This window comes from Syngnathus typhle, linkage group LG21 (assembly GCF_033458585.1).
Source record: "Syngnathus typhle isolate RoL2023-S1 ecotype Sweden linkage group LG21, RoL_Styp_1.0, whole genome shotgun sequence".
In the NCBI taxonomy this organism is placed as follows: Eukaryota; Metazoa; Chordata; class Actinopteri; order Syngnathiformes; family Syngnathidae; genus Syngnathus; species Syngnathus typhle.
Window position 1 is genome coordinate 6,659,562 of NC_083758.1, and position 25,028 is coordinate 6,684,589.

Consider the following 25,028-nt stretch of genomic DNA (forward strand, 5'->3'; position numbering starts at 1 on the left):
GCAAGTACACAGGAGAATTATTTGCACTCCAGAGAGCATTTCTTTCTCCCCGGGAGACGTTAATGAGATCAGCAGAGTGATGGTCATGTCCAGCAAATAGACACATCCCACACCAAATCAGTCATCTTTTTAAGCCACGGCCGCATTCATCTGAATAAGTGATGTAGTCAACGTTATCAATCTACTTCACGCCAAATGACTTGGAATATTATTTTTTTTGTAGTGAGGCTTTGGTTGTCATGGTAACGCTACAATGAGGAGCGCAGGGGGGAAAAAACGTCATTCAAATTGCCGAAAGAGAGGACAACAAACACCCGCGTGACGTCGGCCGAGACCGCCGTGCCAAGCTGACACAAGATGAGGTCCAAAATGTGGCGCCGATGACAACTTTTTTTTTTTTCATTGATGATTTGTCTCTGGGCTTCTGACCATCTGCCTTATCTCGTGTTGCTAATTAGCTATCGGTGTTAAAGTAGGGAGGGGAGGGGGGGGGAGTGCCGGTATGTAAATGTTTTTCCTCAATTCCGCCGTGAGCCTCAAGTGACTTTCCAAACGGCATGCAGTGCATCTGTTTTTTTTTAATCGTCACACATTATTCAGACATGTCACACACGCGCACAGATTTGTCGAGAATATGATCTAGCTGCAGTCAGAAACGGGATAGCATAGCAACTCCTACACAGTTGATGATTATTGGACATGACCAAAGGCGAGATATATTGGCTGAGAAACGAGTACCTAGTGCAGTCCCATGGAGTCCATTTGGGAAACAATCAACAGTGAACATTAACTGTACATTTTTTTTCTCCGTCTCCCCCCCCCCCCCCCTAGCTGCTGATCTTGGTCAGCATCTTGTTGATGGCCTGCTTGACGTGCGTGGTGGAGCTGCGGCGTCTGGCCTTGCCCTGCACGGCCTTGCGCCGCCGCACCTCGCGGCACAGCTCGTGGAAGGCCTCGGCCACGGCGCCGCCCTGATCGGCGCACGCCGAGCACTCGTAAAAGGCGCAGGCCATTTCGGCGGCCAGCCGCTCGCCTTCCTCGGTGGTCACCTGCCGAGCGTGGTCCAGGTCGCGCTTGTTACCCACCAGGACCAAGGGTACATTCTTGGGCTTCTTGACTTCTTCCAGAAGACTCCGGAGCGGCGCCACGTCCTCGAAGCTTCCTCGGTCGGTGATGTCGTACACCACGATGAAGCCGTCGCCCCAGCGCATGTGACCTTCCCTCTGCTGGTTGTCCTCCTGACGACGAGACACGAGGAACCGAGGTCACGTACTGTTTTACGTACTAGTGAGAAACATTCCATCACATTGGACCAGCACGGAGAGCGGACGAGAACCTCACCTGCCCCGCTGTGTCCAGTATCTCCATGGTGACAACCTCATCATCAATATTGGCTTGATGGCGATAGGTGGATTCTGTATGGCACAAAACAGGCTCCAATTGTAAAGCCGCATCTGTGTAAACAGAAGCCCCCGATGTTCCGAGATTTGCCGTTAAATAATCTCAGCTGGGGGGAATTTGGACAGTGTTTTTCTTTTTTGTGATTCTACTCTCACTTTTGTTGTCTTTAGCGGCTGTAGTGCGTCACGCAATCGGTATTGGTACAAAGACAATCATTTCCGTCTAATCCCTTTTTTTTTTTTTTTTTTTTAAGGTTCAGACAGAATAGCAAGTCCGCTCGCTTGTTTTCGGGTTCGGCCGGGAAGTTGAGTTGAGTTCAGCGGAAAGTTTCATTAGCAGTTAACACGGCAATATTATTTCGGAGTACTGGCAGCGAAGGCACTTAAATCAAATGCTATAATCGTCCAGGCCGCGCGTTTAACGATGATGATGTTACTTGCTCAGCGTGCGCTCGTGGCACTCAACATGCGGCCATTTACTGACAGGCATGTTTGGACAACCTCCAAAGTGCTCTCGTTGCCATTACGCTCCTCAACCTTGTCTTGTGGTAACCACTTAAGGTCTACACTGGAGCTCCTTTTGGTGACTTCAGTAGAAGACAATTGATTGATAGTTCAAGTTGATTCCATTTCCCTTCTCATACCGAGGGTCGGGTCGTACTCCCAGATGAAGCGTCGAGTCAAAAACCTCACCACCAACGCTGCAACAAAAACAACAGGTAGGACATCAGATATTGTTGACATATGTGCTAATAATACCAATTTAAAATAAATTCTTTTTATCATGTCCCTCGCACAACATTAGGCATGCACTCTCCACAGGAGCCATCATGTGCCTGAGTGACTTCTAAAGAACCCCGAGAGGTCCACTTGACTCCACGCATCCAGGTATGTTTGTCGAGGCGAAGGGGGGGGGGGGTTGAAAAAGGTCCATTAGTAGCCGAGCCTCTCTTTTCAACTAGCCCAAAAGGCTTTTTTGTTGGCCAGAGTGCCTTTGCCACGTTTCATTACACTCGTATGGAGCTGCTCGTACTCTCAATTTGTCATTTCCGCAGGGCAGGGAGGGGCTGCGGAAAGATGCGCCTCGAAAGGTTTCCCCAGGGGTCGACAATCCCTATTTTCACGTTCCCGTTCAAAACCACGCCGTCATTCCACGTGGGGTCTCATTAGCAGGTGTGCCTAATAATATGGCTGGCGCGCGTGTGTTCCACTGGCCTGGATTCCAGCGAGGCAGAACAAGCTTTGGCTCCTCATTAGACGTAACGTGAGCTCCCCCCTTTGCGCCCTCCCGAGGGAATAAATGTATAGGCGCGGAAAAGAGGAGCCTTTGTTAATATGAACGTGGTGGCCCAGATTCCCGAAAGGATCACGCCGGGGTAACAAGTGCACGCTATCGCTAGTCCGATCCCATCACAAGAAAGCACTTCAATGAACGCCGCCGCCAATCAACTAAGCATCCTTTCAATGCACATTTTCCAGCGACGCGAAATTGCTCGGGCTCGCCGACGCAGGCGGACAAATCATCCACAAAAGCGACAAAAGCCTTTCGGAACAGGTCGCGCCCTTCGCTCGCTTTGCCAGAATAGCTCAAATATAGAAAATTGTCGGGAGATGGAGGAAGATGGCCTCGCCGATCAGATAGTCCGACTTTTTTTTTTTTCCCTTCCAAACAAAAGAGTAAAAATGTGACCCAAGACTACAGTAAACATGTCATCGCCGTCTGAACAAAATGTACTGCTCGTTTGAAGTCTGCTCTTGGGAGAACACGCTGGCCCCGTATTTAATTTTTAAGAAAAGGACAAATAGCCATGACAATGTATTTGTGTTTTTTTTTAGTCATAAACCTCTGAGGGGTGGCGGGTGGGGAATATTTTTTTGGGTTTGTTTTGTGGACCCCCCCCTGTGATACCTCCCCTCAAGGAAAGTGTCAGTGTCATAGAGTGAGAAAGTACTCACGACACCCTGCAAAGAGCTTACGGGAAAGGTCTGGCTAAAAGGTTGACGAGCTAATTAGCTGTGTCAGCCATTTGACTATTAGCGCTTTGGCACTTTGGCTTTTTCCAACCAATATGAGACCACAAAGCCAGCGCCACAGAGCGCAGCCGCTAATTGATTCCGTCATGTCAAACCCGGCATTGAATTTCCCTGCACGCAGCCTTGAAAGCCTTGCAAAACGTTATTTCTTACTTTTTTCACATTTTTGTACTTTTGGTGACCGTGATTTGACTTTCACAACAACTGGCTTTATATAATGCTTTTTTTTTTTCCCCTCAGTACTTTATGGCAAATAATAGAACGTAAAATCGGAGCAAGTCCCCACCCGCGTGCTTTAGAGAAGCTTCGCCGGCGGTGCACAATAACCAAGGTCTCGGGAGGGCGCCGCAAAATGGGACACCGGAGTCCCTTATTGATTGCACACACAAAAAAAGCAATAAACAGAGCTCGCATTCCGGAGGGTTAGACCAAGGTTTGGATTATGTGTCGCATTTTGTTTTGTTTGCTTCCAACAATAGCGCGGCATCATCATTCAATATGAGTCAAGCGCCACACCTTAATGCCGATCAGTCAGCGGCGTCATCGTTCCACCGCCAGAGCACAAGGTTGAGAACCGTCGGAGCTTTGTGCTAAAAATAATTCCGCTCCAAGCCCACCTACTGGTTGACATCGTCATTATATTGCATTGACGCTTGCGTGGAAAACAAGCTACCTGTAGGAGTCATTTTAGAAGGTTTTTATTTTAAAAAAAAAAAGGTTTCGGTGTCTTTGAAGGCAAGCACATTGAGAAGAATTTGCGATCTACAACAGTTTGAGTGCTTTCACTACTGTGCGCAGATGTGGAATAATCCTTTGCTCCGACACAAAAGTTTCCATGGCAACCAATTGCAGGATTTGCCAGCTCTGTCAAATTATCTCCAGAGACGAGTCCTCTTTCCTACACGTGTGATGACTGGCCATTTTTTTATATATATTTTTTTCACAGCAAGCTGAAAACGACCGCAAATGTTTTTGTCTTTTCCCCCCCTCTCACTTTGTCTTCACGAAGGTCTTACGCAAGTTGACTTGGCATGCAAGGCGGCAGACTCTAAAAGCCACTCGGGATTGTTTCCAAATTTCTTATCTGGGAAAGTAAAACCGCCGCGATGGCTTGATAAGTCTGCCGGAGGAATGTTATTATGAAGGAAAAAAAGAACACGCAGATGCTGCGACCGGCCGGCCGGGACTGTCCTGGAGCTAATGGCCTCATGGCTCTGAAGATCCAATCAGTGAATTGATTACTGTGCCCCGATGTCATTTCCTGTAGCAGGAAGTTGATTGATTGTGTTCCCTGACAGCAAATGAACATCCTCAAGATACCAGCAAGTCCCTGGCTAATAGGAAAGTAGTAATTCATGCCATGGAATGCTAAAGCTATGTTTAGCCTGGGTCGTTAGGAAGAGTTGGTCCAAGTTATGAAAAATAGTTCTTGTTTTCACCATTTGCTTTTTTTTTATTGCCGATCTTGCAATTAAGTCAGGGTATTTTTTTCCGGAGCGGCGCTGTGAGATGAAAGGGAAGAAATAAAAAGTAGGATTCAGACGTTTTGAACCACATCATGTTTGGATTAAAGCGCTTTCTTGTCTGTCTGTCCAGATTTTCCTGGCGCTTTCGCACGACCCGCCTGCGTGACCCCTCGATGACCCGCGGCGTTCACGTCGATCGGCCGATGGCCGAGCCGACCGACGCAGGTTTGGCACTTTTGTTTTTGTTCCGCTGTCTGGCTTTCAGACAAGCGAGCAGGGAGGGGAGGGGCGAGGGAGCGTTACATGAGATGTTTCACAAGCCCGGTACGCTCGCTCACGCTAGGAAATGTATTTCGTCAAAGTGCTTTTATTAAAACGCACACCTCCGTTTTGTTTTTACAGCAGACGGAGATGACATCAGGTGAGGATATCTTATCCCGCTGTGACTTTATTGGTAATGCGATCGCTTTATATCGTACGTTATTAAGTCCGGACTGACGCAAATCAAAGCTGTGAGAAGAAGAGAAAAAAAATCGCAGATATTAAAAAAAAATAAAAATTATCAAAAGTTTGATGACCCGCTGACCCAGTGCAAACAGACGCTCGGATTCCAAGGTAAACTCCGCTTTTGGTTTCATCGCCATCTCCAATAATCACAAATCAGACAAATGTCGGCGGCTTTGAAGACCGCCAAGATTCCTTCGCTCGGGTCGTAAACAATGAGCACCAACAAGACAGAACTTTTTATGCATGTTGGAATGGAAATCTGCCAGTCTACAGTCTTAATGTGGATGTTTATTTTTTTTATTTCGTGAACAATCAGCAAATCTGGCGCGACGTACTTTGTTTACATTTCTCATGTCAATAGATATTGATTACGTAATTGGCAGCCCGAACACGAGCCTGAGCAAAGCCACCGGCAAAACACGTCTCTAGAAATGACATTGTGAATATTAAAAAGTGGAGCTGTGCCTGACTAAGCGGCTGCACATTTTCAGAGGAGCCACACTTGAGTTGACGCCCATTAGTGGCGGGTGTCTCCACGGGGGTCCCAACATCACCGACTTGAAATTTGCTCTGCTAACATTTATGATTTGAGATCTATCTATATTGTTTTGTTGGGCATGTTTACAAGTAGCAGCGCTTCATTAGCATCTGTGGCTCGCCGCTAAAAGCTTGCTATATTTAGACGGGAGCCGCTCAGTGTTGTCGGCATCAATGGGGGGGGGGGGGGGGGGGCTACGCGGCGCTTCACACCTGACACCCGTCCACGCCATCCTTCTGCCATTTTGGGTAAAAGATAAAAAGAGAGGGACACGCACGATGACGCACGACGTCCGTGCAGAGAAAAGGGCTCTTGATGAGAGCGTCGATTTTCCGTTCGGATGAGGTTGATGGATGCGCTGCTGCAAAGCAATCAATGGCTTCATTTGGATCGGATATGCCAACTGCGATTCTGCTAACGAACCCCGTCGGGATTTTTACGTTGCCATTAATCATGTTGACGGAAAACATTCGTTAAACCTGTAAATAGCGTGTGCCCTTGAAAGTGAGCCAAACCAGTAGGGGGCAGCATTTACACAATTGTAGTCACAGGGAGCCTACCTGACTTGCCCACCCCTGCTCGGCCTAAGACGGCGAGTTTCACCTCCGGACTTTTAGCCATGGCGTGGAGCTCGGCGAGCCAATCAGCAAGCTCTCAAGTCAGCCGGCCATCTCCTGCTCCATTTGGGAGAAAACGCCGTCTGGGGGCAAAGAGCAATTCCATCATGTTTCAATATAGAAAAAAAAATGAGAAGAGAATCCTTATTGGAAGCTGTAAAAATAGTCTCGTGCCCGAGAGGTGTTGTTGAACTTCTCACTGGCTGCCGTTGGGGAAGGGCAGACCTCCAAGGGACACACACTCAGGGGAGCTTCTGTAATCATTTCCTTATTATGCTGGCACACACATGCCCATACATGGCGGCCGTGCGTTCCTCTTTGTGGGGGTCGAGCTGACATGCCTAAGCTGTTAAAGATTGATTAGCATGATTATTAATCCCGGGCCGGTGTGGGGGACAAACATGGAGCAGCCCCAACGTCCACTTCTTGACTGCAAAGTGTGTCTGTGAATTGGAATGCGGTCATTCATGAAGTTATTAATTAAGTTCCCCACCGAAAGAAATTGCCTCGCCTGGCTGAGCCATTTATTTATTTATTTTTTTTCCTTCTTCTATCTTGCTCTGTCACGGTATCACTGCAGTCCGAGAGCAGCTCCCACGCAGCGGCAGAGGGGAAACGCCGGCGAGCGAGTCTCCCTGCCAACACGGTCATTCCCGTCCGTCTGTTTTGCCATTTGCGTTGTTGATACAAGAGACGTTGGTGGAAACAATAGCCAAGATTGATAGCGCTTTAGCAAAATATTATTGTAGCTCGAGGAGTCAGCAAATGTTTCCAGAAGACGTTGATTGAGAGGCCCCTTAAAGTGACACACGGGCGTCCTCGCCACTTGTTTCCCGTTTGATGAGCAGTCGGGTTCTGGGAAACAAATCGAGAGTTGCTATTGGTTGTTGAACTTTCAAATTGGTAATAATGAGGTTCGAGGTTACCAAACTATGGGGAGTCTTCAATTAGTGTGCCTCTTTTATCCACGGGTGGAGCTCCTCCTTTCTAAATTGTTCCGTCAAACTGAGTGTTCTTTCTCTCTCTCTTCTCCAGCCCGGGTGCCCGTTTGTCTTTTCGGTGCCCTGAGAAACGAGTCGGGGCGGTGCTGAGGTCGGAGGAGATTACAGAGTGCCGACTTCCAAACCGTGGGAGGAGACCCGCTGCAGCGCATTGCTATAGAAAGACGGCCGACCGCAGGCCTGTCATCAAAATGCGCACGGACTTGTGTAGTGACGGCAAACGTGGACAACAGCGTGGAAAAAATGAAAGATGTCCACCGAAGCTGAAGTTTCACATGGGGCTATTCTTGAGTCCAGCTTGTTAACTTATCAAGCCTTCATTTCCTTCTCAAAATGACCACCCCGGTGCAACAACATTGCTATCAAACGCCGAGCGAGGCCAGAGCGCATTTGGCAAGAGAGATGCGCAGGGTGACCCCGAAGTCCACCGGGAGGCGGAGCATTATGTAACAGCCGGGGGACGCTTGTGAATGCCAATTATGAGAAGAAGCAGAAGTTGGAGCCGCACGTGTTCAAGATCAGCAATGAAAGCCAATTGCTATTGACACTTTTCTAGTGAACTCGGAATTCCAACAATCCTTTCAAAGCGAAAAGGAATCCAGATTTCTTCAATGCCGTGACTCCCGAGCAAGCCAGATGAGAGCAGTTAGAGCCCGATGGAAAAGTGTCGCTAATTTTTTTTTTTATTTCAACCCCCCGATTGACATCAACGCCCAAGCGAAGGACTCACCAATGACGGCTGCGGCCGGCGATGATTCCCGAGAGAGGAGGAACAGGGCAGGAGATGAAGGGAATAAATCAAAGTATGCCTCCGGGTAGATGTGGACAGCCGGATGCGACGACTGGATGGATAGAAGGATGGAAGGACGGACGCACGGAGGGAGGATGAACAGCAGCTCCCTCGCCGCTGTGAATGAAGCTCAAGCGGGCGGCCGGCGGTAATATAAGACGCGGAGTTCCCAACAGTGACGGTGAGCTCTGCGTGCCCCTGCAGTCGCACCAAAACACTGCCGGCAGCGACATCTAGTGGAAGCTGTCGACGACACAGGGGAAAACCCGCCTCAACAGAAAAACAATGACATATTGATGTTGTGCTATTTTTAACCACAAGAGGGCAGCAGTCTGCCCTTAATAAATATGTCGATTAGGCCAAAAAAATGATACTATAATAATAATTATTAAAACATTGATTAATGAGACATTTATTTAAAAGTTACTTTATTAAATTTAATTAATAAATGAAAATTTTAATGAATTAATGGCACTTATTGAAATGTTTATTGTATTTATTGAAGGCATTAAACATTCTATTTTGAATGCACTGCTTGAATGCGGTGCATGCTTTTCTTATCGGTGTCTGTCTGTTCCTTTCTAGGACAGTTTGGTGCCCTTGAAGATCAGCAACCGCACCGGAAAGAGTAGATGTTTGACGCCCAGAATGCGTGCTCCCTCCCACTTGAGTCACTTCTCCTCTGTGCGCTCTTGACGCAACACTCCAGAGCGATCGACTGAGAGCCATGCGAGGCTTCCAGCTGACACCACAGCGAGAAGATGCTGCCGCTACAGCTTCTGTCCATTTGTCTTCTCTGGCCACAAGTAGGTCAGTGCCTGGTGACAACAAGTGGAAGCTTCACGGTGGACGGGGACATCCGCCACTTTGTCACCACACCTGAGGCCATCTATGTTGCCACGGAGGAGAAACTGTACCAGCTGAGCCGCGACCTGAGTCCGGTCCACACGGTCAAGCAGACGGGCGTCTTCACGGGACAGAGTGACACAGCTCCGTTTTTCAGAGTGGACGGTGATTCGTGGAACGAGACCTTCAGCGTTAACGTGCTGCTGCCTTTTGTGGAGAACGGAACCCTCATCAGCTGCGGCGTGACCGACAAAGTGTGCGGCTACTGCGAGCTGCTGGACTTGGCCGACATCTCCTCGGTGCTCCACAGGGAGCACATCCTGGTGGGGCCCTTCTTGCCTAGCAGCGCCTCGGTGGCCCTCCTGGTGGCCATCCCGAGGACCGAGCGGGACTTCTACATCATGACCGCCAGCCAGCATCGCAAAGGCGAGACGTCGTGCAACAGTTTAAGGGAGGACGCCGTGTACCTCCACGACACCGACAACAAACGCGGCTCGGGCATCTTCTCCATCTCCGGTCAAGGCTCCAACTCTCTCTTTAAAATCGCCGGCGACGTGGACGTGGTGGACTTTGTGGACGGATTTCAGATTAGTTCCGTCATTTATCTGTTTGCCAACGTGCGTTCCGGCAACGTCAGCAGAGTTCGCCTCATCTGGCTGGAGGCCCAGGAAAAGAAAAAGGACACCATGAAATCGCTGCGCGGCGCGTCGCTACTCCTCCCCGAGAAGAAGGGCAGCAGACTGCTGGCCTCCTCGGTGGTCCCGTCCGAAGCGCCCCCCGCGCTGTGGGCTGGCGTGTTCCACGTGGACGGAGATCCGAGCGACACCTTGTTGCTTCTCTTTGACATCACTCCCGATCTCACCATGGCGGTAGATAAAGACCCGGATTTCTGCAGCGCCGTGAATTGCGCCAACCAGAACTCCCAGGTTAGTCGGCCACCTCTTTCCGCTCCGGTCGGCCTTTTGCGTAACGTGCTTGTCCTGGTCAGCCCAAGGTGCTGCAGCCACTGAAGGTGCTCTTCAAGCAGACCTCCATGACGTCCGTTCTGGCCTCGACACAAGGTGGCTGGATGGTCTTCTTTGTCGGGACTGCTGACGGACAGCTCATTAAGGTGAGTTGTTAGATTTGTGACGTAAAAAAAAAAAATAGGACTAAGATAACTAGTTTCTCATAATTCCCTCCACCAGTTCCAAGAAATAAAAATTAGCGCTGGCCATGTCAAATTCAATATAACCGTAACATCCGGGCCACTGTTTCACTTAAAGAAGCATTACCCAACGCTTCCTCATGTCAAGAGAGGAACCGAAAGTCCTCGTGGACTCGCAACGGTGGGTCACGTGGCGGCTCAGCGCCGTTTGACCTCAACCGCAGCAAATGCAAGCCATACTCACGTGCCCAACGTCATGTCACAAACGTTATTTACGGCGGGCCATTTCCTTCTCTCCCGATAACGAATGGCTAAACCGCCCATTCGTCACACTCAGCTGTCGCTTCTCCTTTTCAGCTCAACGTGGACCAAAACCTTCGCGCCACTTGTCCAACGTTCCTTTACCGGACCGCCGACGACCGCAGAGTGTTTCCCGCCATGCACCTGGAAGTGGACGGTAAACACGTGTACGCGGCTTTTAGTAACCAGGTGGGTGTCCGGTCGCTGTCGTCACGCCTCGAGTGGGCGTTAAGGTCACGGCTGGAGGTCGTCCCGCAGGTGCAGCGCGTGTCCGTGTCCAATTGCCGCAGCCGCAAAACGCTGGACGAATGCTGGTCGGCGCAGGATCCCGTCTGTGTCTGGTGTCGGGTCAAAAACAGGTTGGACAGCAGCGTCATCTACTCCACTTGATGATGATGACCATTTTTATTTTTATTTTTTTTATTAAAGTTGCGTGTTCAAAAGTGATTGCCGCGACTCCGACTGGTTATCCTTCCCCGATGATTACCAGAAGAGGAAAATTTCCTTCAATGTGACCCAGCAAAGCGGCGCTCAGGTGTGTCATAAAACTTTTTTTTTTTTAATTCCCTAACGCACCCTCGCCTCCTTCAGATCCGCTTGGACGTACGCACGCACGTGAGCACGGCCGAAAACACCAGCTCCAACTTTGCCTGTCAGTTCTCCGCAAGTTCCGGCGAGCTCTGCATCCGGGACGGCCCCTCACCCAATTTCCCGCGGTGCACTTGCATCTTCTCCAACGCCACGCTGCCTCCCAACCCAGGTTGGCCAATCAACGCCGTGATGTGACCTCCAGATTATTGACCTCCTTGAAATGCGCAGAGTTGAGCGTGACGGTGAAATTCCGACTGGGCTCCCTGAGATTTTGGGAACGGATAACGCTGATGACGTGCCCCGACGTGAAGGGCTCGCCTCCCGCCGTTTTGTGAGTCCACACAGTCCCGTGTTGCCACGTTCCTCTTTTTCTCAATGTGTTTTCTTATCAGGTGCCGGAGATGTTTGGAGCTCGGGTGCAGCTGGAGCAACGGCAGCTGTTCCTGGGCCACCGCAGGAGAAATGAATGCAAGCGTGTCCGTCGTTGAATTCACGCAACATAAGCGGAAGTTAAAACTTTTTGTTTTTTTTTTTGAACAGGACCAAGTTTGCCAAGCAATCCCAATGGACCTTCCGGTAAGTCACCCGGCGTTATCTGCCGTTGACATTTCAAGAAAAAAGTAACAATGTGTGTGCTTCCGTTTAGAAGCCGGAGATCTCCTCCGTCAGCCCCAATGTTGTGTCTTTCTACGGGCACAACCGGGCTGTTTTGTCGGGCCGCAACCTCGCCGGCGTGACCCGCGTGAGGATCCACACCAACATGGACTGCGTGCCACGAGAGTGAGTGTTTTGGAGCCGCCGCCATCAAGTGGAGCCGATTTCATTTTGACTCCTGCGCGCAGGTCTTTCGTGTGGAACAACACCGGCGCGACTCTGATGTTCCACATTCCCGCCAGCCAAGGCAAAGGGACGGTCGGCCTGTGCGCCGTCCTCCCGGACGGCGGCTGCCACGGCAACGGCACGCTCACCTACACGTCGTTGCCGTCCTGCGCCTCTGTGACGCCGAACAGCACCTGGAGCAGGTCAGCGTCCATTTTGCCAAGGGGACAACTCGGGTTTAACGAAGACGTTATTTTCGGAAGCGCTGCTGAAATGGCTCAGCTGTGATAAATCAGCCGCTACTTCCGTTCTGCGTTGCGAAAGTGGCACTTTCAAGATGAGTTGACTGATTGCCTTTTTTTTTTTTTTGGGGGGGGGTTGCAAAAGCAGATTGGCTCAATATTGATGTTCTTCTTCTCTGCGCTGTGTAGTGGAAAGAGGAAGATCATGCTGGTGGGGTCCAACCTTGAAGTTGTGGACGGCGTTCTGCACAGTCACAGCCGACAGGAAGTCAGCCTTCCCACCGACAGAAGCTCCTGTGTGAGGGCACACGCACACTTCGCGCTGACTTAGCATGAGGCAATTTCCTGAAAGCAACATGTTGAAATGATACTTTCTGCTTTTTTTTCCCCCCCCCCTCCGTAAATCTTAACTCATTCACTACCATTGACGGCTATAGACTTTTTTTTTTGCAGAATCTGACCTACTCGACACCCGCAGCTGAGGGCGCTGGGACTGGTTCGCCCAGCCGTTTGTCTCTCAAAGTCGCCAATGAAACACTGGCCTGCCCGCAGTCCATCATCTACTATCCCGACCCCCACTTTACAAGTTTCACCTCCACAAGGACCGGGGAGGATGTTCGCGTCACCATACAGGTGCGTCTTCCTTTTCAGCACCGTCGCGCCATTGTATGACGTCATCCTTCCATTGCAGAAAACTTCCGATAAGCTGGAGATGAGCATCAAGGATGTGACGGCCGTGGGGGTCCACGGGGGGAAAGACTACCCCTGCGTCATGGAGGCCAAAGACACCGACAACCAAACGGACTTTTTCATCTGCGAAATTCAAAATGTGCCTGATGTGAATTTCCGTCAGTTGAAGGTGAATATTCAAATTTTGGGTTGCGCTTTCTTCTTCTTCCCATCGTTTTGTTCCCGCCCGCAGGTTTTATACGGCGATCAGACAGTCACGCTGCGGAACACGTCCCATCTTCTCACCCTCATGCTGCTCGTCCTTCTCCTGATACCTTTCATCATCCTCGGTCGGGCACGGCAAAAAAAACAACTGGCACTCGTGTCAGAATATTCATTTATTTTCATCTTTCAGTGGTGCTGATGGTTTACCGGCGCCAGCAGAAGCAGTTGACGATGAAGATGAATAAGCGCGTGGAAAACCTGGAACTTGACATCAGGAACGACATCAGACAAGGTGGACCCCCGAGCTCATCTGAGTTTCTTAACGGTAGAGAACAATCACAACTGTCCCTCGCAGGTTTTGTAGACATGCAGACGGAAAACGCCGACCTGATGGAGAACGTCGGCGCTATTCCTTTCCTGGACTACAAGCACTTTGCTTCCAGAATCTTCTTCCCCGAGGTGAATGGAACCTGTCGAGAGACTCTCGGCCAAAGCTCAACCCCTCCCGCCATTTTTTTTTTTTTTTTGCAGAACGAAGCTCTGATGGCGTCGTGTACGCGAGACGTCGGTCAGGTAAAGGTGGACCGCGAGTCCTCGCGTGGGCTGCGCTGTGACTCACCAGATCTGACTCTGGATCAGGTGGCCGTGAAGGTTCATCTGGACAAGGCTTGCCAGGCCTTGTCCGAGCTCATCCTGGACCAGCGCTTCCTCACGTGCATGGTGCACGCCGTGGAGGAGCAGAAGACTTTCACCATTAAAGACAAGTGGGTATTTGCTGTCCTTCCATGTGTTTGATCTTCACGCTCCAATCGTCCACCCCGTCCGTCGCAGGTGCGCGTTGGCCTCTCTGTTGACAGTGGCGCTCCACAGCGACCTCTCCTACCTCACGGAGGTGATGGAGGTCCTGCTGAAGGATTTGATGCAAAAGAACAGCGCCGCTCAGCCCAAAATGATGCTTCGCCGCACCGAGACGGTCGTGGAGAAACTTCTCACCAACTGGATGTCCATCTGCCTTTACGGCTTCTTGAGGGTCTGTTGCGCTTTTTTTTTTTTTGACATTTTCGTTCCTGGCAGGAAGTGATCTTTTTTCAGTTAACGTTTCCCTCTAGATTGTGTCACTTCTCTCTCGGGGTAATTCCTCTTTGCTGAGCCACACTACCCGCCCCCCTTCTCGCACGCTTGTGTACAGGAGAGCGTCGGCCAGCACCTGTTCCTGCTGGTGAGCGCCCTCACGCAGCAGATCGCCCGAGGGCCTGTGGACTGCGTGACGGAGAAAGCTCTCTACACGCTCAGCGAGGACTGGCTGCTCTGGCAGGCGCAGGACTTCACCGCTCTGGTAGATTATTTTTTTTTTTTTCTCGAGGAGGAGGAAGTAGCTAGAAAGAAATGAAACTAGAACAAACAGTCTTATCTGTGCGCGTGCAGAGGCTGAAGGTGTTGTTTGCGGTGGGCAATGACGGCGAGGTGAGCGAACCCCTGGAGGTGCTCGCCCTCAACTGCGATACGGTGGAGCAGGTCAAGGGGAAAATCCTCACCACCTTCAAGGCCAAGTTTGGCTTCCCTTACAACGGCCCGCACACGAGCGTTTCTATCGGTAGGCGTCGGCACCATGACACGAGACGGACGAAAAAGAAAATGACGCCGTCTCCGTACCGCAGAGTTTGAACGGGACGGGATCTTCGTCGCGCTCGACGAGGTGGACGCAAGCTCGGAAGTGATCGGCGAGGTGACCATGCTCAACACGCTCCAGCATTACAAGGTGATCCATCCATCCATCATTGATTACAATCTGAGCGGTTGCATTTTGTTTGCAATTTCTTTTCTTGTTTTTGTGTGGAGGTTCCAGACGGAGCTACGATCAAGGTGCTCTCGAGAAAAAATCCTTCAGTGAGCCCGCAGAGTAGCCTGAAAGGTGAGCTGAAAGCATCAAGTGCATCAAAAATGCTCATCTGATCCACAATCTTGTCCTTCCAGATGATCAAAACTTCTCAGGCAAATACTTCCACTTGGTAAGATTGTGACATCACACGCATCATGGTGGCACTAACAGACACCAGCGTCCCTGCAGATTGACCCCGACGTGGACCAGGACAGAGGGAAGAGTCCGGAGAGGAAGAAGTTAAAACTGAAGGAAGTGCACCTAACCAAACTGCTTTCCACCAAGGTGCAACAATGTTTCCTCGAAGTTATTCTTTTTTTTTTTTTTTTTGTCTGCACAGGAAATCACACTGTGCGTCTGTGTCTCGAAAGGTGGCCGTGCATTCATTTGTCGAGAACTTGTTCAGGTCTATTTGGGGACTTCCTAACTGCAGAGCGCCACTCGCCGTCAAATACTTTTTTGACTTCTTGGACAGTCAAGCAGAAAACATGAAGATCCCCGATCCAGACGTGCTGCACATTTGGAAGACCAACAGGTTTGGAACTATTTTGGGCTGGAATAGTAGTTCAACTATTGGCTAACTTTTTATTTGCAGTTTACCTCTGCGCTTCTGGGTGAACATCCTGAAGAACCCCCAGTTCGTCTTCGACATGGACAAAAGTCCCCACTTGGACGGCTGCCTGTCCGTCACGGCTCAGGCCTTCATGGACTCCTTCTCCCTCAGCGACACACAACTGGGCAAGGTAAACACCCCCGCCCCCCGGCGCCCCACCCACCCACCGCCGCCTTTGCCAAGACTCTTTCTCCTCGGCAGCACGCGCCGACCAACAAGCTGCTGTACGCCAAAGACATCCCCAAGTTTAAGCAGCAAGTGAAAGCCTACTACCGGCAGATCCGAGAGCAGCCGCCCATCTCGCGCGCTGAGTTCTACGATTTCCTGCAGGAGGAGTCAAAGGTGACCGAACAACCGAAAAAGAAAACACATGAAGTGTTTGAACACAATGCCCGCTTTTCTTTTCAGAAACACGAGAATGAGTTCAATGAAGGAGCGGCCCTCAAGGAGCTCTACAAGACCATCCAGCGATACTTTGCAGAGGTTAGTGAAGTCTAGTTAGAGATTTGACTAGCGGCGAGATCATTGTAGGTCACTGGCGAAGCGCTTTGTGCATCTGCTTTGGAAACGTTACAGAAGATTGTCTAACACTCCCCCCACACAGATTGTAGCCAAACTGGAAGAAGACGGGGTCTCCGGTGAGGTGAAGAAGCAACTCCAAAGGGTGAAGGACACGTTTGATGAACTGAAGAGCTGTTCTTGGACCTCGAGCAACCAAAAATCGGATGGAAAAAACAAATAATTATTTTCTACCTTCCCATCTCCTGTGCTTATTTGACCCCGCCCCTAATCTCCCACCGCCTGGGGTATTCGGTCCAAACTCAGCGAACCGTTGACCACAGGGGAGGTGGGTGGACCGTGCCGCCAACCCTGGGCCCCCAGTCCAACACACGCACACGTCCCAAAATGGGCCGTGAGAACCAGGTCCGGCCCAAGAGGGGCTGCCAGTGGTGTGATGCATGCACGTGGCAGAGAGAGAACAATGAGGGCTTCTAATCTTCGTTTGCCGTAGGAAACTTGATGTTACGCCTGCATGTGTCGTATCATCTTATTGTTTGTGAAGTGATTTCATTTGCAAAGGTGAAATAAAAAACGGTTTGTCAAGTGTCGTGGAATTGAAACATTTTATTGAGATGAACAAAGCTCATACCTGTGACCTGTTATTAGGTACACCTCGTGACGTCACAAAGAAACCAGCCAATCAGGGGGTGGGGGTGAGGGCGAGTGTGGCACGTTTCATTTTCTGTTCAGCTTTGACCATGTTTTTTTCCCTAATGAAGTGGCCTGTTATTCGGTACACCTGAAAATGGCGGTGTCCCTAATGGAGTGTCCGAGTGACAAATTACATACCAGGAAATCAGTGTGACTTCTGCGTCATCACAAATTTACAGGATAAGAACCACTGATGGAAACGTACAGTCAGTGAAGGAACCTTTTCCATAGTAGTCACCATGACAGGTGACCACCTGGTGGCGCCCGTGTGCCAAGGGCCGTTGGACGATCAGGAGAAGAAGATTTGGATTGACGGATGTGACGTCAGGTCTTTAGGTAAATTGAAGACAGGTGTGCTCAAGGGGAGTTATCAAATGCATGTGCCACCGAGCGCGTGGCGGCGGGCGGTTTCTCAGGTAAGCTAGCGTGCTAGCAAATGTTTGTCGTCTCCTGCCGTTTTTCACGAAGACTCCATGTTTATTGCAGGATTTTCACGCTCAGTTCTCAAATGCAGGTGCCACCGAGTGCGTGGCATTTTCTCAGGTAAGGGAGCAAATGTTTGTCGTTTCTTGCCGTCTCATGTCGGACGCCATGTTTGTTTGTTGCAGGATTTTCACACTCGCCACGGCGACTGCAGTCGTCGAAGTTACCTGGAGGCTGCAGGGAGAGTTTTCAAATACGCCCCAAAATGTGTGGTTTGTTGCCTTTTCTCACAAGCCTTTTTTATTTTGTTTGTTTGTTGCAGGACTGTCGTACTCTCGTGACTCGGACACGCAACAAACATTTGCGTGGGTTATTTTCTCCCGTTTTGGACGCCGCTAACCTGGATCATCTGTCCAATGTGAGGTGAGTTGATGGATGATAAAATTAGAATATGAATTATAATCCTTATCAATGATCATAATTTACTACAATATAATGATTATATATGTTTTCAACTGTAAAACTCTACCTAGTATGTGTTAAATTAAAATATTAATTATAATTCTGATAAATTATCATAACTTATTCCAATATAATAATTAAATATTTTTCAAATGTAAAACTCTACTTAGTATGTGTAATTGTTGCAAAAATATCATGCCATTGGCACACTACTCAATGTCTATTTGTTGCAATAATGTGTTTGTCTTTTGTAGCACTAGAAAAAGGCCGCCCAGCCAGCATCCTTGTATACAAAGCGCAAGCAGGAGGCTCTTGAGGAGCCATTTCAGTGATGTTGAGGACACTGAGGAAGAGAAGTCCTAAATCAGGTGGAAACCTGTTTTTGTAAACTTTCAGCTTCCCAACACACATTGGCTGTCTGTGTCAAGTTTTAGCTTCCCAGCACACAATTAATGGCTGTTTGTGTTTTTGCAGGCTGCAAGGGAAGCTGAATGGGATGAGGATAAGTATCATTCCATATCCAAAGGAGCAATGGCTTATCCAAAGGGGCAATGCCATTTCAAAAGGAGCAATGCCATTTCTAAAGGAGCAATGCCATTTTTAAAGGAGCAATGCCATTTTTAAAGGAGCAATGCCATTTCAAAAGGAGCAATGCCATTTCTAAAGGAGCAATGCCATTTCTAAAGGAGCAATGCCATTTTTAAAGGAGCAATGCCATTTTTAAAGGAGCAATGCCATTTCTAAAGGAGCAATGCCATTTCTAAAGGAGCAATGCCATTTCTAAAGGAGCAATGCCATTTTTAAAGGAGCAATGCCATTTTTAAAGGAGCAATGCCATTTCTAAAGGAGCAATGCCATTTCTAAAGGAGCAATGCCATTTCTAAAAAAGCAATACCATTTCCAACGGAGCAATTCCATATCCAAAGGAGCAATGCCATCAAGTCAAGAATCAAGCAGGGCGCTGCAAAAGTCCACGTGTGCGGATCATGTGCCCAGGAGGGGGCAGTGTGGTTGCCTTTGGTTATGGGTGTACGACGGAAAGGTTGCAGGTGTAGGCAATGTTTGGGGGTCTGATGGTTGGTCTTGCTTAAGAGGTGTGCTGGGGTTGTGGCTTGTCTGGATCCAGCGTTGTCTTGTGCTTGGTTGCCGTTGACGGCTCACTTGGGGGAGCACGTGGTTACGTGGATGGACACAAAATGAAACTTTGACGTGGATCCGAATGTCGAATTTTGCCCCATGACTTGTACCATTTTGTCTTTTTCTAACCTGCCACTGTCGTACTTGCTGCGTTCTTTGTTCTCCCCCCCTCGGTGTAGGGCGGCGGTGGAGCGAGCCGATCCCGAATGTCCAATTTTGCAATTTGACTTGACATTTTGTCTTTTTCTAATCTACCACTGTTGACCTTTATCTAACCCTAACCTACCACCACTGTGGTACTTGCATTCTTTGTTCTCCCCTAGGTGTTGGAGCGAGACAGTCACATTTTGTGTCTTTTTCTAACCAACCACTGTCGTGCTTGATCTAAGCTTAACCTACCACTGTGCGTCCTTTGTTCTCTAGGTGTAGGGGCGAGCCGGTCCACGAGGAAGACCTAATGATGCGAGCAGCGCCCAACTCATTGCATGTTCTGCTTTTTGCAGGCCAAACGCAAAAATGGGGTGCACGGCCTGATCCGACCCGGCAACGGTAACCAAGAGTAGCTAGCCGCTGTGATCAAGTAAGCAAGTGACCTACAACTTGGGGTGCTCTTTGAATGTCTAACTTTTGTTTCTGTTTCTGCAGATGGCGATCGGGACGCGTCACGATCAGATCAGAGGTGGACGGACCGCTGTGGCATCGCTCTGAAGTAGCAGAGTTCTGAGGGAGGCCCGCTTCGCTGGAGGCGTCAACCTGCGCAGCTTCAACATGTGAAATGGATTTTTTTTTAGTTAATTCACGCCAGCTGTGTCCAAATGTCTGTTTGAGGGCTGCATACTGAAACAAATTCAGAATTCTTTGATACAAATTCATTAAATCAATCATGAAATGTTGCCATTCAAATTTTGTGCTACTGCTACAAAGCGGTGTTCATTCATGTGGTGTGTTGATAAAGTTGCCCCGTGGCTGCCATTTGGACGCCAATGGTGACGTGTGTAGGGCTGCACGTGTATTGGAAAACTGCCACATGGTGGTATAGGTTATTGACATGCACTTGAAGAAAGCAAAGATTTTTTTTTTTTTTAATGTGGCAAATGAAACATGTTTTCTTGCCTAACTATTTGTAATGAGTTTAGAAGATGACAAATCATTGATGCAAGTTCAAGTTAACTAATCTAACTGATCTCATTGCGATCAAATAGTTCACCTCCATCCCAGAATTTTGCACAACTTTGCTCAATGCAACGGTCTGGCCCAATACTGCCATATCACTCATTTTCCAACATGTCGTGCAGCCCTGATTGAGTGCCAAACGCGCGGCGACGGCAAGCGCAAGCGACCGCGCAAGCGACGGCAAGCGCAAGCGACCGCGCAAGCGACGGCAAGCGCAAGCGACCGCGCAAGCGACCGCGCAAGCGACCGCGCAAGCGACCGCGCAAGCGACCGCGCAAGCGACCGCGCAAGCGACCGCGCAAGCGACGGCAAGCGCAAGCGACCGCGCAAGCGACGGCAAGCGCAAGCGACCGCGCAAGCGACGGCTAGCGCAAGCGACGGCAAGCGCAAGCGACGGCAAGCGCAAGCGACGGCAAGCGCAAGCGACGGCAAGCGCAAGCGACGGCAAGCGCAAGCGACGGCAAGCGCAAGCGACGGCAAGCGCAAGCGACGGCAAGCGACGGCAAGCGCAAGCGACGGCGCAGCGAGACTTTTGTGCTTGTCTTGCAAGGTGAAAGAGACGAGGTACGAAATGAAGAGCTGGCGGATGGAGGCCACCAGACCCAGGTGAAGGAAGGATTCACCCAAAGAAGTGATGAGCCTGATGCATGACTGGCCAAGGCTGGCCAGAGGTGACATGGCAATCCAATATGCCAGGGTGGTGTACACACTTGTTGGTTTTAATTTGGTTTCCCTATGTCTGCCTTTCAGGGTTGCCGGGGCAGGGGATGGGACGAGCGCCAGCCTGCACCGAGAGGGACCGGGCCGCACCCACAAGACCAGGGATGAGTACGTCGACACAAGTGAACCGCATGCAACTGAGTGCTGTTTGTCTTTTCGCACCTGTGCGAGGCGGAAGACGAGTCCAACACCGGCCGGAGCAGACCCGGACCTTGGCCCGTGACGAGCGGCGATGCGGCGAGGCCGGGAGGGCCAAGCGCCCAGCCAGCGTTGAGGGGGAGTATGACTTTGTTTTTTCTTTTGCGCTTTCCCTACCCGTCTGTTTGAATAGGGTCACTAGCGGCACGCACGGGCAATTGGGTTGCCGTGACCCTCTAGATACGAATTGGCAAAGTAGACACCCCTCCCTCCCTCCCCCCCCTCTCGCTCGCTCTCTTTCTCCGATGCGCCCGGCAGTACCTGCATGGCCTGGTGCACTCAGGGGGGAACGTGGCTATACCTTGCCCTTTGTGGAATACCAGGGTATAATGTCTGCCCGACTGGGTCCCAGTGTCGTCGACGGTGTCGAGGTCGAAGAGATTCTCCGTGACGCCCTCCGTGACGTCACGTTTTCCTTTTTTTTCCCCCTCGGGGCCAAGCCAGCTCTCCTGGCCGGTTGTGCTTTAGTGCGCACCAAAGCCTCTTCTCATCTCCCCTCGCTTTCTCCCGCCCTCCCTCCCTCCCTTTAAGCAAGGGGTTAGACCTTTCATAACCCGGATGGCTCCAATGCGGGAGGGCCGTACGAGACGTGCGCCAGCCCGTGCGTGCCGCCAGTTGCCTGATTCAAACTTGCCTTAGTCAAGGTCGCTAGTGGAATTGTTCCGCTTGCCAAAACCACCACAATGTCTGCCTTTCAGGATTGCCGGGGCAGCGGATCGGACGAGTGCCTGCACCGAGAGGGACTGGACCGGACCGCGAGACCAGAGGGTAATAATAATAGTCAACTTTATTTGTATCGCACCTTTCATACAAGAAATGCAGCTCAAAGCGCTTTACAACAAAGAAGGAAATAAGCATTGAATGCTTCACATAGGAACAGACCTAAAAAGAACATGAAGACATTAAAACAAAAACATTCATGAATGCATCCACAATTAATAGTGAGCTTAAAATAGGAGCAAACTTGAATAAATAGGTAACGAGTACGTCCACAGAAGCGAACCGCATGCAACTGAGTGCCGCTTATCCTTTTTGCAGTTGCGTGAGGCGGAGGATGAGTCCAAACGGTGAATACCGGCCAGGAGCGGAGCAGAACCATCGGCCGACCTTTGCCCGTGACGAGCGACCGACACGAGACGGAAGGACGGACGGGTGCAGATGCAAAGCGCCCCGCCAGCATTTAAGGAGAGTATGACTTTGTTTTTCCTTTTGGGCTTTCTTTCTTTCCCTCCCTCTCTCCACTTTTTCACTGGGTGTACACACTGGCTGTCTGCATGATGCCTTTCTTTCTCAGCGCAGCGTCATTTTGCAATATTGTTGTTTTTTTTTAATACATGATTTTGATACTGTAATTGTGTGTACCTCTGAACCTGAATTAAATTGCGAACTGAATTCAAGTGGTCCATTTTAAACATTGGCATGAGCATTCTATAGTGCATAATCAGAGTTTAATGACAACATACAAACTGGAATAATTTGAGAGACTCATTAAGGATATTGTCAAGTTAGTCTCAAACCAAATTGTCTTGTTAAATATGCAGTGTCAGGCTTTTTATTTCTTTTCTACACTACGCAAAGAATAGCTGTATGCATTCTAAATTGTTGACAAAAGTCAAGTAGCCTGACACCCATAGATTCAATCGATAAGCGGAAACCTACAGTCTCTGTTGCGATCAATAAGTTTGGCGACCCCGCTTTAAAATGGCCACTGAACTCAGAATCTTGCTTCATGTTTGTGCATTTTTCTGTACGAGTAAAAGTCGATTTTAATCAAGTCTGGCTTTTTTTTTTTAATCATGCATCATGTGGGCATTCTTGTGAATAAAGTCCACGTTGGTGTGTTTTCTTCCTGTTGTTGGTCTTGTAAATAAAGTCTACGTTGGTGTCCGTCATCATTCACGATGCGCCGCAATTGAGGCTGCATCTCTTAAATATGAACCTTATTGCATGTTTTGTTACAGGGCTTGGCTTCATTTGCTGGCAGACTACAAAGAAGGCTGTTGCTGTACAGTCCAGGGCGTTGCCAAAGTAAATTGAATCTATAAACCTAGCGTGTAACGTCCAGTACTTTGGCTTTCAATTTAAAGCACAGTTGCATGTTGCTTAACACGGCCAGCCTTGGTGCATGTACTGGGTGCTACCACCCAGTTCAGAGTTCAGTAAAGGCCACACCGCAACCTGCTTAGGTGGCACGCAAGTGAGGCACTCTTAATACCGGCATCTTTATTAAATTGACCTGATCAGACAGGCAAGATGAATTCCAAGTGCTGCCACCTTGTGGCGGCGTATTTGCCTCAACCTGTCTAACGCTCCATTTAACTGTATGCAATCATTTCTAACTTGAAACAACTACATGACAAATGATAGGTGCCCTAATTAGACAGCTGCGTCAATGAGACCCGTCTTTTGCGGTTTGTTTTGCCCAAAGCAACCTAACAAATGCACACTTGCTCCATTTTTGCTCTTATTGTGTTATTTGTTTATTCATTTATCACTCCATTGTTTGTGCCTTGTTTCTATTTTTTTGTGTTTACTTGTATGTATATTGTGTACTATGTCTTGTCACCGTGGGATAGTGGGAACATTATTTCGATTTCTTTGTGTATCTTGGCATGTGAAGAAATTGACAATAAAGCAGACTTTGACCTGCTATCTCGCCAATGTGCATGTGTCTAAAAAGTGCAAAGCATCAAATTCATTTGCACGATCAACTTCTAAACCACATGCTAAAAGACATTCACCTGATGCCGAATGTCTTCTTCTGTAGCTTGCCAAATTCAACATTGCCGTACTCCAACGCGAGGCTGTCCTCAGCACTGCAAACCTTTGTGCTGATGGGACTGATGGGAATGATGGGACATTTTTTTTTACACCTTATCTAATATGTATCAAGCATACCAGATGGTGTTTTAGAACAGCCTACAATAGTCAATTACGAAAAGGAAAAAAAAAAAAAACAACTTGTTAAAGTCCTAAAAAGATATATTTTTTTAATCACTGCAAGGAGGGAGCATTGGTAAGCGTTAGCCCGTTCATAGTCAGCGCAGAGCAGTATATTTTGCAGTGCGGAGGTGCAGGCAGCGGGAGGCGCAGGCAGCATGGGGGGCATGGGGTGCATGGGGAGCAGGCAGCATGGGGAGCAAGCATCGCACGCAGCATGGGGAGCATGGGGAGCAGGCAGCGGGAGGCGCAGGCAGCATGGGGAGCAAGCAGCATGGGGAGCAGGCAGCGCACGCAGCATGGGGAGCAGGGGGCGCAGGCAGCATGGGGAGCAGGAGGCGCAAGCAGCAGGGATGGGGAATCGAACCCTGGATCTCAGGTGTTCGAACGCAGCGACGGAGCCACTCGCCAAGCGTGGTGAGCTCGGCAATCACCCCGCTTCCACTTCGAGACATTCTCATCTGCTTAGTGGTGCGTCCCGCGCGCGTCGGGTGAGTACAAAAGAGTAGAGACCGCCGAGAGCTGCCAGGTCGAAACAGCCGACCGGTTGGTGACACGGCCTCTTGCCCCGTAAGAACCTGGTTCGATCCCAGGAGGGAGCGCACTCTCAGAGCTCCTTTTGCAAGTGTATGCGAGCATACAGCTTGCATATATAAGTATTTATTTATTGGTAAACGCCCAGTGTGGCCCCGCCCACAAGTGGGCGGGGCAATGCCGCTGGCCCCGCCCCCAGCACACTGGCCCCGCCCCCGGGGAAAAAAATCCAGTAGCCCCGCCCCCAGCACACTGGCCCCGCCCCTGGGGGGAAAAAATCCAGTAGCCCCGCCCCCTGCCCTACTATGTTACAGTAGCGCAGGGGGCGGGGCGAAGCCCCGCCCCCTGCGCTACTATGTTACAGTAGCGTAGGGGGCGGGGCGAAGCCCCGCCCCCTGCGCTACTGTCTTTCAGTAGCGTAGGGGGCGGGGCGAAGCCCCGCCCCCTACCCTACTGTCTTTCAGTAGGGTAGGGGGCGGGGCTTCGCCCCGCCCCCTACCCTACTGAAAGACAATTAAAAGTGTATTGAAAGACAGTAGGGTAGG

General features: G+C 49.9%; 2 protein-coding genes and 1 long non-coding RNA gene across 3 annotated transcripts; 2 read left to right on the forward strand and 1 right to left on the reverse strand.

The window, feature by feature from the left end:
* Positions 1-558: 558 nt before the first annotated feature.
* On the reverse strand, positions 559-8,436 carry rerg (RAS-like, estrogen-regulated, growth inhibitor). The gene is made up of 5 exons (XM_061269057.1): positions 8,294-8,436; positions 6,506-6,645; positions 2,045-2,101; positions 1,342-1,415; positions 559-1,238 (listed from the first exon to the last, which is right to left on the reverse strand). Exons 2-5 carry the CDS (start codon positions 6,564-6,566, stop codon positions 828-830), a joined length of 603 nt encoding a protein of 200 aa, XP_061125041.1. The 5' UTR covers positions 6,567-6,645; positions 8,294-8,436; the 3' UTR covers positions 559-827.
* plxnc1 (plexin C1) lies at positions 8,394-16,793 on the forward strand. Its single transcript, XM_061269051.1, has 32 exons — positions 8,394-8,534; positions 8,939-10,125; positions 10,188-10,310; positions 10,704-10,835; positions 10,905-11,005; positions 11,076-11,181; positions 11,238-11,406; positions 11,466-11,568; positions 11,630-11,705; positions 11,778-11,813; positions 11,884-12,017; positions 12,080-12,259; positions 12,488-12,596; positions 12,752-12,931; positions 12,990-13,157; positions 13,221-13,317; positions 13,383-13,484; positions 13,548-13,651; positions 13,724-13,765; positions 13,832-13,956; positions 14,024-14,222; positions 14,382-14,528; positions 14,618-14,786; positions 14,851-14,951; positions 15,032-15,104; positions 15,167-15,201; positions 15,261-15,356; positions 15,443-15,606; positions 15,667-15,814; positions 15,886-16,026; positions 16,093-16,167; positions 16,289-16,793. The coding sequence occupies exons 2-32, from the start codon at positions 9,115-9,117 to the stop codon at positions 16,424-16,426; spliced, it is 4,584 nt and encodes a 1,527-aa protein (XP_061125035.1). The 5' UTR covers positions 8,394-8,534; positions 8,939-9,114; the 3' UTR covers positions 16,427-16,793.
* A 416-nt stretch (positions 16,794-17,209) lies between these two features.
* LOC133145115 (uncharacterized) lies at positions 17,210-17,736 on the forward strand. The gene is made up of 3 exons (XR_009710827.1): positions 17,210-17,312; positions 17,383-17,439; positions 17,505-17,736. It is a non-coding gene; the product is annotated as an uncharacterized LOC133145115 (long non-coding RNA).
* Positions 17,737-25,028: the final 7,292 nt, after the last annotated feature.

Bases quoted from the DNA above. Each gene is read 5' to 3' on its own strand.
- rerg (XM_061269057.1), bottom strand. From the start codon at position 6,566: ATGGCTAAAAGTCCGGAGGTGAAACTCGCCGTCTTAGGCCGAGCAGGG. The intron at 1,416-2,044 runs GTATGAGAAGGG...TGTGCCATACAG, and splicing joins GGAGTACGACCCGACCCTCG to AATCCACCTATCGCCATCAA. The intron at 1,239-1,341 runs GTGAGGTTCTCG...TCTCGTCGTCAG, and splicing joins TACTGGACACAGCGGGGCAG to GAGGACAACCAGCAGAGGGA.
- plxnc1 (XM_061269051.1), top strand. From the start codon at position 9,115: ATGCTGCCGCTACAGCTTCTGTCCATTTGTCTTCTCTGGCCACAAGTA. The intron at 11,006-11,075 runs GTTGGACAGCAG...TTTTTATTAAAG, and splicing joins TGGTGTCGGGTCAAAAACAG to TTGCGTGTTCAAAAGTGATT. The intron at 15,357-15,442 runs GTGCAACAATGT...GTGTCTCGAAAG, and splicing joins CCAAACTGCTTTCCACCAAG to GTGGCCGTGCATTCATTTGT.